The following is a 12,036-nucleotide window of genomic DNA, read 5'->3' on the forward strand; positions in this document are numbered from 1 at the left end:
TAATATAATAAAATTTTATGATTATATATTTTTATTTTAAAATTATAATTTTTTTATATTAAAATAAATAAATTTAATAAAAAATATAAACAAATTTGAATAACACATAATTATATTTATTTTTTATATAATTATTTTAAAAATAATTAAATTTTTTATTTTTATTTTTGTGTTACATTAAATAATTATTTTTTAAATTATATTTATTTTTATACTAAATTAATTAATAAAAAATATAAATATATTTGTTCAAATCTGTAAAAAATATAAATATATTTAATAGTATTTATAAAAAAAGAAAATTTTTATTTATTTTCTTTTGATTCGTAACTTAATTTTTTATGTGTGTGAGCCATGCTCTCGTTTTTATTTTGTTTTCAACTGAACTAAAATATATTTTTTAATTAAAATATGATAGTATATGTATTTTTAATAATTAATTATACTTATAAAGTTTTGTGTACTTTAAATTTATTTTTATTTATGAATGTCGATTTATTTTAATTTTATAAATTCTTAATGAGTTTTTAAATAAAATTAATAAATTTTTTAATTAAGATACTAAAATATAGATTAATAATATTTTTTAAAAGCCATTTAACTTTATAAGTAAATAAAATAATAAAATTCTTGATATGAATTAAATTTAAATATGAAAAATCACACATTATTTTATAAAATAAAGTATTTAAAATATTTTAATATAAAAATATTTATTTTTTAACTATATTTTACAAATTTCAAATATTTAAAATAAATTAAAAAATAAAAACTTTTCATAAAATAACATCTATTATAAATGGAGTAATGTAACGGAAAAAAGATACAAGATCCCTGGTCATGACAAAGCCACGCCTAAATTAAAATTCAACACTGCAGATAAGTTCAAATTTTATTATTATTATTTAAATGTAATCTTTTAATTGCACTTGTATAAACAAATGCACAACACTGTTTAATATACGCCTATTTTTAATTTTGGCATACACACATTTTTTGGATTTATATATATATATATATATATATATATATATATATATATTTCTGTATCATTAATTTTAGATAGGATTTATCAAGAATATTCGTTTCTAAAATTTTCTGAAAAACTCACTTTACTTTATCTATCTATTGGTCCTTCCGTTTTTCTCTGCCAAGAAAAGAAAAAAATAAAAAAGAAAAAAAAAGAGAAAAAAATAAAGAAAAACTCTGATCTTCTCGTTTGATATTTAAAGTTAATTTAATGTAAATTTTTATTAAAATTTTAATTATTAATCTAAATAAAAAAATTAAAATTTCTGCTTTAGTAACTTTTAGATTTTTTTTATAATATTAAATATAAAAATAAAAATAATTGTTAACTCCATAATTTTATCATTAATAATATTTTAAATACTATTAAATATAAAAATAAAATATTTTATTTTTCATAAATAATTATTGAGTCAAAAGCAAGGGGAGTTACACACATAAGCTAGGCTTTCCCTCTTTCTTTCTTATCCGTTGTTATCCATCTTGTACTGAGCAATGAATTTGGCTGTGGCGCCCTTGGGAGTGTGGGGGGCGTGCAATGGGGCAATGTTTATGGTTGAGGGACCTCGTTGTGTGGGGAGTGGTGGGAGGGTGTGGGCGAGGAGGAGTAAGAGTAAGAGTAAGAGTAAGAGTGAGTTTGTTGTAGGAGTGGTTGGGGGAGGAGTGAGGATGGATGGGCCGGTGCCCCTAAACGACGACGTTGTGGAAAAGGAAGTGGTTTTCGAGCAGTGCATGACGAGGACTCTGCCTCCAGCACTGACATTGGAAGAGGGACTTGAGAAATTGAAGGAGGCTCTTCAATTGTTGAAGGTGTCGCGTCCTCTCTCTTCCACTGGTTTCCTTCGCTTTCAGGTGGCCGTGCCTCCCAGCTCTAAGGCCTTCTCCTTGTTTTGCTCTCAACCTCAGTCTTCGCCAGTGTTTCCTCTCATTTTTGTTTCCAAGACCAACGCCGACTCTAAGTCAATCTATGTCAGTGGAGGCCGAGGAGTTTTTGGCATTGGTGTTGCTGTTTCTTTTGCCTCTCCCAACCCCACTTTCATCAAAAGGTCAGTTTTTGCTTCCAATGACTGATTTCTATCTGCTCATGACTTGAGACTACTTGTTACTTCTTGCCATGTGTATCAGTCATTGGATTGGATTATGTAGACATTTATTATGTATTCGAAGAAGGCTCTGCATGCTATCAAACTTTTTTGGCCAAGCATGGAATTTTTTATTTATTATGAAGCTAACCAAAGAATTAATTTATTTCCGCAGATACATCTCAACTGATTCAACCCATTTAGTGGCTTATGGTTTTATGGATGTTAATTTGGATAATGATCCGGTTTCTGTGACTCATGAGGAGGGTTCTTTTTGCTTTTTCATCCCTCAGGTCAAGGTTTTTCCATGTTATTGCCATTAGTTTGATGGTCCCATTTTTAGCTTTTAAACTGTAAATTTTGTTATGACAGATTGAGTTGGATGAGCTGGAAAGTGTTTCCATTCTAACAATGACACTTGCATGGGATGACTTTTCCCTCTCTACTTTTGAAGAAGCTCATTATTTGCTTGAAGTTTCTCTAAACCAGGTGCCCAGTGCCTTTATTGTTAGAAATAATAATTAGAAAATAAAATGTTGCATGGTTACAAAAATGACAGGTTGTGAGCAATTGAGTTAAGAACCATAATTCCTTAATTAAGACTTATAATTTTTGATTGTTAACACTTAATATTCAATGACATAATGGGTCAATTATTTGATATAAATTAAGGGTTATCCTACCCCTAATATAAATAGTGGATCATATATGTCTACTAAATAATAAAATCCTTTTTTTCTATTATTCTTCTTTTCCTACTTTTAAGAAAGGGGTATTGGAGATGACAAAGAATGGCCTAAATATGTTTCATATAAGGTGTTCAAGAGGGGCAAGGTTGTTAAAATCGAGATTTTACTTCAAATCGTTAAGGGAAGTCAAAATTGTAAAATCATAAATGGGAAGTAAAAATCGTAAAATCATAAATCGAATTGTAAGATTTTACAAAAACTATATATACATGCATATAAGTTCATATTCTGAATATAAAATAGCTGAAATTAAAAAAAAACATTAAATCACTAAAAGTACTTAAATAATACATATTCCATGAGAAGACTATCAAGCATAATCCATAATGTAACAAGTTAACAACCCAAAATAGCCAAATGACCATGTTTTTGGTAAATTAAAAAGTACAAACATCAAATATAAATAGGAACTACTAACTAGTAATATTCTAAGATGTCTAATCTAACAATTGTGCCACATTAAAATCATAAAGATCCACCATATGTTATTCATCTTCATCTGCATCAACTTCATCATCCAAATTCAGCATATCAACATCATTCTCAACAGCATTGTGGCCAGCTTGGTTCTGTGCTAAGGTCTCATCTCCATCCAAATCCAACCATTCAATATCCCCAAACATTGTCAAGGTCTAGTTCACGAGCTCTTAAGTTGCTTCTTTTTTACCAATTTTGAATTAGCTATTACAAAGACAACATCAGTCATTGTCATTTGCTTCAAGTGATTTCTCTTTTTGATATAGACCTAAACACATTCAAATATGTATAAGCAATCTGTAGGCTTGTAGATAATTGAAAACAACTTTACTAAAAATTTTATCATCTCAAATGCACTCTAATTGTGCTTACATCCAGGGGAACATGTTAAACTTAATACACGAATGACAAACTTTTGAAGCTTTGAATGTTCATCTCCATTTGACTCCCACCAATCAGTTGGGATCTCCTTCTGAAGTGTTGCTCTAGCTAAAGGGCTACTGAAAAACATTTGTTGTTTCTTGAAATCATCAATTTGAACATCAATCTTGCCCTGTTCTTTAATATTAGACACCATTCTTGCCATATAATCATATAGTCCTCGTTTAACTTTAAGATCAACTTTAAATCCAAGACTATAATGCAATTGAGGGCTGGCTTACAAAGTTGTTTGTTCTATATATCAATTATATTCCATAGAGATATGTAACTAAAGAATAAATAAAATGGGTTAATTTTCTAACAATGAATAAAAGACTACAAAATTTTAATTTTAACTAAATTTGATAGATAATCAATTACCTCTTCTTGATACCATTGAAATCTATATGAATAGCCTCTTTAGCTTGGTCTATTGCCTCATAAACAAAGCCCATGGCTGGCTTCTCATCTGAATCAACCAAACGAGTGACTTTGATTAAAGGATATGCACCCTTTAAATATATTAGAACATGGTAGTCAAAATCGAGATTCTGTGTAGGATCAGAGAGGGGATGAAAGATCGTAACTCGTAGGATTGTAACACGGATCGTAAGATCCTACAAAATTGTATAAATGCATATAAAATAGTATAAATATAAAGATGAGGAAGTAAAACAAAGACAAATGAGGGAAGAGTTCAAACCAGAGACAAGGAAATGCTAAAAACAGAAATAGAGAAGAAGGAAAAGATGGATAAGGTAAGGTATTCCGTTAGAAAGACTATTTTACCCCTAAAAAAGATTTAAAATAAAGTCATTTTAAGGGCTAAAAGGGAAAGTCAGATTATTTTTAAAAATTAAGAAGTCTTTTTTACCCTTAAAAAATCCTAAAGTCAGATTGTTGACTACTTATACTCCAGCGGCACTGTTGCACTGCAAATGAGGCTCCAATGATTGCAAATACAACTAGGATGACCACCACAGCAAAATGCTCCGCTTTGACAAGGTCGCCGGTGCAAAGCACAGTGCTGGCACAGACAAGTTCGCTGGAGCAGACACAGTCATCGGAGCGAAAGCTGCAGGGATCGCAAACCAAAACAGAGCACAAAAAGCAGAAAATCCCAGACCAAATCACATTAAAAATCCAGTCGGGGAGCCAAATTGCAGTCGCTGGAAAAACGCACAACAGAGATGTAAAGTTTTGTAGAACAAAATGAAGAAGAAAGGAAGAAGTCGCAGCGCGGAGTTTTTGGGATTTTAGGGTTCCAAAGTCGGGTTGGGTCGCGGGTCGTTGGCCCAAAATATCTTCTTCTGTGCACATCGGAATCATGTGTTTTCAACGTTTTTACGTCCCAGCCGATCCCACCATTTTGTGTTCCTAGCACCGACTCAACACGGAGGCGTGGCTAGAGATCGTAGAATCGTATGATTCTACGATCCAAAATGTGATTCTACGATCCAAAATGCGATTTTGACTACCATGGATTAGAACATTCTTCCATAATTGATTGTCCAAAACAACTTTCTCCACCAATTTCCCCTCTCTTGTCCTAGAAAACGTATTGGATTTCCATTCATCACACGAGAACATTCTTAATAGAGCTCCTTTGTTCTCATGAAGGCACCCCCAAAGTTAAATATGAAGTGGCAAATCGAGTGATACCTGGTCTCACCAAATCTGTTTCTTTTGTGAAGCGTTGCAATGATGAAATGAGAAAAGTCCTTGTGTGAATATAGGTTGTGATTTTTCTGCACTTTGGGATTGTTTCCTCATGGAGAGGTATCTTTTTCTCAAAGTCTTCCAATATTAGTTTAATGCAGTGTGCAGCACAAGGAGTCTAGTATAAATTCCTCTTTTTCTCCATCCACATCTCTCCAACAGCTTTATAGATTGCTGCATTATCACCTACAATCTACACTACATTTTCCTTGCCAACCTTTTCCACAACTTCATCAAGTATGCTAAATAGTTTGTCAGCTGTTTTGGTGATGTGGGAGTCATCTATTGACTTCAAAAATACTGTATCTTTGGGGCTGTTTACTAAGAAGTTTAGAATGGTTCTCCTCCTTTTGTTAGTCCACCCATTTGTCATTATCGTGCAACCAACACTCTTCCAAACAATCTTATGTTCTTCAATAAGTTCCCATGTCAACTTCACTTCTTGCACCGTGTTGTGCAATTAACTCACATATGGCAGGAAATTCTTCACTTCTTGCCACATTGAAAGCCATGGCATTATTGTACAAAAATCTTGCAATATGCATCCTCCCTTATACCCTTCTTGAATATGCTGTTTATTGTGGCTTGTGGACCAACACCCCTTTTCTTGCAAAACTGTCCGATCCCAACACTCTCAACTTCAGCACCTTCAATGGCTTTTCTCTTTTCACCTGTTTCCAAAGAGTCATCTATGTTAGCTACTTTTTTCATCAAGGAAGTAGTAAAAAATCAATCATCTTCTTATTCACTTCCTTAGGAACAGATTTGCAAGGTTCAACATTTTGATTTGTTTTAGCCGAGTGGTGCTTTAGGTGATAAATACCTCCACTTAGTACTTGTTGGCAGACTTTGCATTGAACCTTCACAGTTCCTTGAACTGAAAATCGATATTTTCATCTTGTTGTTTTTCTGGGTCACTCGCAACTATAACCGATAGCTCCAATGCTATGGCTCTTCAAGCGTGCCTCATAGGTTGGTTCCCCAGAATGCTCGTGGAAACAGGGGTGATGTTTGAAGCCATTCTCCAACAAGATGAAAAACAATAGAGCAAGAAGAAAAAAAGTCGTTGTCGCCTAGTCGGTTTAGGGTTCCACAAAGAAACTAGAGGAAGATGAGAAGAAAATAACTAACGAGTAGGATTGGGGCAGAGAAAACCAGAGAGTTGTGAAGAAGAAAAGAAGGATTTAGCTAACAATGCACATGAAGTCACTTTGAGCAAGTCTAGGGTTCGACGAAGGAGAAAAGAACGCTGGACTTCATTTGCAAAAGAAGAAAATAACACGGGACTTCATTTGCTCCTAATTAAGAAGCTGGGTTGGGCTCAGGTTATAAAGGATTTGGGCCGAGATCCAGATCCAACCTGTGTTTTGCTGAAATCGGAAGCAAATTGAGATTTTACTGATTTCACGATCCAAATTGTGATTTTACTACAATTTCACTATGCTCCGATTTCCATTGTGATCTGAATCGTTCAGTTGAGAAAAATCGTAAAATCCTACAATTTTATGATTCTACTCCTGATTTTAACTACCATGAGCAGGGGTGCTTTTTTTTACAATGTGGGAAAGACTTTTGAAGGGATTTGGAAGCAAGACAGTCCTAAAGTGGACTTATTTGATCCTGGGGGAATTCACATGATGAGTTCCAAGGTGTTTCGAAGGGTTCATAAGGTGGGAAGACAAAGGGATGAGTGAATTGATATAGTTGCAACTTGCAACTGCAATGGAAAGGGTGAAATCTGCTGCCCATATTCATACAATGGTTGGCACTTTAGCAAATGCAGTGGGGAAAATGATAGAAATGGGGCAGCAACCTGTCAATGTCACTTTGAGCCTTTTCCAACTTGATTCATGTTAAAAAACATAGGCCTAACTCACTTCCAAAAGCTATCTCGTAGGAGGAGGACTACTCTATAAGGAGTATTTTGGCTCTATTATTAACTAATGTTAAGACACAGTGTGACTAGGATCTCACACATAAGTGTGAACTAAAGAAAAGGGAGAAGTAGAACTGCAATGGACACGACTAGTTAAAGAACGGCGAGTATATTTTCCTAATTGAAACAACTCATAGGACAAAGTAGATAACTTGGAAAGACTTTGTACCAAGTGTTGTAACTTGGTTAAACTAGGATGTCGTAACTGGGCATGAATAAGAAGAGGTGAATCAATTATTGAACCAGCATGAGTAGAAGCATTTAAATGGTAGAGACCATGAGACTCACATGTAGTGCCAATCATCCTCCTTAAACACCGGTCTTGCAGGTACACAAAATCTTTTGTGAAAGAGATAATACAATCAAGGGAACAAGTGGGATGACTAATGGAAAGTAAGTTAAAAGGGGATACGGGAACATCAAGAACATTATCAATAGAGAGGGACGGAAAAGGGTGGACAGTACCAATACCCTGAGATTGTGTTTGGGACGCATTAGCGGTCAATGGCCCTAGAATCAACGGCCCATGGTCCAAGGGAGGAAGAGGGAGAGACATCAACAAAAGAATTACTCGTGTGCACAACAAAAGTAGTGGGACCAAAGGCTTGATGCTCCTCAAACCATTGTAGAAAGTCACTATATGTGGGGGAAGGAGCATGTGCTGGCGATTGCTGAATTTTGATGTAGGAAGGGGTAGAGGTGGCCATAGTGCAGCATGAACAGTACCAAACAGGGCCAAAAATGGAAAAAATTAGGGACCCGTAACTTGGATCGAAGAATAAAGTACAGATTGGAGGACAGCCTGACAAAATAGGCAGCAGTCAGAGACAGCGCTAGAGAAGGAGAGAAAGCTGGTAAAAAAGCATGTCGAAAAAGTCGCCAGCGGTGCGAATAGTGGCCGTCAGAAAAGTTGCCAGCAGAGTGAACAGTGGCAGTCAGAAAAAATCAGAAATCAGAGACACGGTTTCTGAAAAAAAATTTAGGCCCACCGAGAAAGGATGGATTAGGATTTCTTCGTTGTTAGGCTCTGATACCATGTTGAGAAATTCACACCCAACTCACTCCTAAGAGCTTGCTCATGGGAGGACTACCTTAGTCCTTATAAAGAGTATTTTGGCTCTATTCTTAACCAATGTGAGACATCTTATTTTTTATTCTGATACCATATTAAGAAATTTGGGCTTAACTCTTTGCCTCTGATATTGCTGCTTGACCCATGGCAACTCTGGCCCCTCCCAAACTTGAAGCATCTATTTTCACCAACTTTATCACTACTGAGCTGTCTACTAACAAGTTGGATGACAAAAATTGCTTCTTGGGCCTCTGACATCAAACTTTGGCTCAAGGGTCAAGATTATCTTGACCGTCAAAGAAGCAACTGTGGCATAGAATGAACGTGCTTAATGGAGTAAGATTGATGCTCAACTTTGCAGTTTCATCAAGTCCATTATTCATTATTTTGTGAAGCAGATTTTTTACTCCCATGATACATGTGAATTAGTTTGGTCACAAGCCAAGTTACTTTACACCAGTGACATACAAAGTCTCTAGAGTATGTCAAAATCTCATGGATGCTGCGGCTTAGAAACTTGATTGCACTATGCCAAACTATTTGTGTCGTATGAGTGGTCTTCATGACTTTAATGAACTTCTACCTTCCTATGAGATTGCTGCCATGGAATTGGAGAACTGTCAGACCTTTTTTATGTTGCTAACTTTGTATGGTTAACTTATTGCCTTCCACTTTTGCTCCCACTATGAGGATTGCTTGGTCCTCTTTGCTACGCATTCCTACCAAGGCCACCACTGCCTCAGACATTGTTCTTGCTCGTATCATCTACCCCTTTTGACTCTTCCGCCTTGCTCTCACATTTTAAGTGTGACCACTCCCACAAAATTGGCCCCACTATTGATCATTGTTATGCTCTGCATGGTCGGCCCCCTAGAACTGCCAATGTGGTGCAGTTTGCTCCTCCCGAATCTGCTTTGCAGTCTGCTCCCACTGAATTTACTTTCACTTCCAACATTCCACCAACACTCTTCAACGATTTCCTTGTCTAAAAGTTTAAATTGAATTTTCAATGAACTGTTGTTAACTTGTTATTAATTGATTGCTTTACCATTATAAGTGCACCACAGACTTAAGGATGATTCTTTTTCTCTTCTGTTCTTAAAAATAAAAAATCTCATCTCCCTTTGTATCTATAGTTAATGTTATATTTCCTTTGGTGTAGGTTATGTGCCATGTCTGGTCCACTATTGACACATGGAAATCCAAATGCATAAGAGCTGCTCTCAGAAGACTCAATTTGATAGAAGATAGATCTATATCAAGGGTATAAGCTCATTTCTTTCCTAATATGTAAGGTTTACTTACAGCAACTAATTGTTATTTCCTAAATTGCTAATATCTGTTTGACATATCTTTAGTTGTATATCTTGGTTGAAATACAAATCTAGTTCTTATAATTAGCATTCATTTACGAAATAGTTTTTATACTTAAAAATTACGTTTTAGTCCTACATGAGCATTTGTTATGTTTTGATCCCTGTTATTTTTTATAATATCAAGGACCAAAGTAGAGGTTATACTGAAGCAATACTGACTAAAGTGTAATAATGAAAAGCTTGTGTAGCAACTAAATTTTAAGTTTTTTTAGCATAAGGATTAATCTGTAAATGAGTTATAACTATATAGACTAAGTGTGTATTTTAACCATTTATGTTTTTCATATCTTTTTCCATGGGTCTTGTTGAATGTTATTGCTCTGAAGCTATTTTCTTTATCTTTTTTTTGCTTAAATCTATTTGACTATTGTGCTTTTCAGCTATAAGACAGTGAATGTTTAGGGGAATATATAGACACATTATTCTCTGTTTCTTGCCCAAGGGCATCTGTATGCACTACCAAAAGGGATAAGAATTATGTAAAAGAATTCTGTTCCTCTATATATCCTTCATTTCATTCATTTCTGAAATTTAAAGTTGGTACGTAGTTTTATATTGTATTTTCCTGTATTTATTTCATTCCTATGTTTTTTTATTAATTTATTTGCACAATGCTCCTGTTCCAGTATTGTTTTTAGAGTGACGAGCATTTCTTGATCCATTAAAAGATTGCTCTAGTTGTTTATTTATTTGCTGATCTACATGAATCACCAGGTCTACATGAGCACAATTGCATCAGGAGGAAGGGAAAGTGTAGGCAACATCATGGAACTGGTATCTTATTTTTCCAGTACATTTTACATTTCCACCTTTTCCTACATTAATTTGAAATTTGTGTATTTTTCCATCTGTATATGTTTGTTCTCTCTTCTGCATAGTTGAACATTTCTAATTTTATTCACTTCTATTGCAGAAAGAGTCTCCATCTTCCAGTCAATTTTGTGTCAGGCTCTCAGCAGCCCTTGCGGTTTCAAATAACATGGTATATTGTAATTTTGGATAAAGAATGTTTTTTCTCTTACCCAAAGAGTCATCCAATGCTAGAATATAAAGGCAGAGAGTTGGTTAAGTGAAACGCAACCAATCTGTTATGACCCAGAAAAAGATAAAGGAGATAAACATGGCATAAGAAAAGCAGAACCTAAATCATATGTAAGTTGGATAATTTGGTTGTTATCCTTATTCAAACTATTTTCCTAACTTTTAGAACAGACATTTACAGTTGTCTATATGTTGATGGATAGATATGTATTAAGTGTATGTTATTATTAGTTTTAGGTGTTAGTATATGATACCTGTTAGAATTTGTTAGTAATTATCAGTGAAAAGAACAAAGACTACATAAATTCCTCCAAAGGAATGAAGTCTTTAGTCAGATCCAACTGCATGCTGTCTGGAGAGGCAACTGTGCCCCATGTCCTAGGGCGAGGAGTAAGAGGAAGCTCTTCATCATTGTCTCTCCAACCAATGAAAGGTGGGGGTGATCGGGATATAGATTGAGGTGGCGGTGGTGATGGGAGATATACAAAAGGCCTCGTCTCATCAGGGGGTGGTACAAGAATAGGGGAAGAAGGTTTGGGAAAAGGGCGAATGGAGGACTCAATGACCTTAATAGACACCCAATAACACCAGAATCAACAAACAACCTAGAATTAAGAATTGTAAATGTGAATAAAATGATGGGTGCTATATTTAGTGAATATGCAAAGAAAGGAAACTCAGAGAAGGGAGAATTCTCCTCTGCCAAGAGCTAGGCTCCTACACAAAAGCCATAACCGTAAATCATAACAATATCCCCTTCCATAAATCACTGAATCTATATATCACTGAATCTTCTCTCTCCCTTAACCGCAAGCCTCGTCAACATTTTTCTTCTTCCGACGTTCATACACAATCCACTGTTTTGGGCCTCCTTTTCCTTCATGGGCCAGTGGTTCTATTGACCCATGGTGAACTTGGGTCTTATCAGACCTCAACATCCTTCCATTCAAGTTTTGGAGGTGGTGATGAGTCTCTAAGAGGAACATTGTTATGGCCAATGTCGGTAGGGGTGTCCGAAAAAGGGCTCTGAGTGTCCATGGGAGAACTCCCATCATCAGGCTGTGGTACATAAATTGGTGAAGTAGGCTGTGGTGGAGAAAGGTTAGGAATAGTAAAGGGAAGATGCTGCTCTGAC

The 12,036-nt window shown here is 35.1% G+C and overlaps 1 protein-coding gene across 1 annotated transcript in view; it reads left to right on the forward strand.

The window, feature by feature from the left end:
• Positions 1-1,652: 1,652 nt before the first annotated feature.
• The window catches only part of LOC113858177 (protein PHYLLO, chloroplastic), a 55,411-nt gene continuing 45,027 nt past the window's right edge, over positions 1,653-12,036 (forward strand). Inside the window, exons 1-6 of the mRNA XM_027490686.1 lie at positions 1,653-2,075; positions 2,287-2,404; positions 2,484-2,600; positions 9,647-9,748; positions 10,575-10,634; positions 10,774-10,842. Coding sequence (XP_027346487.1) covers positions 1,699-2,075; positions 2,287-2,404; positions 2,484-2,600; positions 9,647-9,748; positions 10,575-10,634; positions 10,774-10,842 — 843 coding nt within the window. The 5' untranslated portion in view covers positions 1,653-1,698. The remainder of the gene's footprint in view (positions 2,076-2,286; positions 2,405-2,483; positions 2,601-9,646; positions 9,749-10,574; positions 10,635-10,773; positions 10,843-12,036) is intronic.

This window comes from Abrus precatorius, unplaced genomic scaffold (assembly GCF_003935025.1).
Source record: "Abrus precatorius isolate BTA unplaced genomic scaffold, Abrus_2018 Scaffold2, whole genome shotgun sequence".
In the NCBI taxonomy this organism is placed as follows: Eukaryota; Viridiplantae; Streptophyta; class Magnoliopsida; order Fabales; family Fabaceae; genus Abrus; species Abrus precatorius.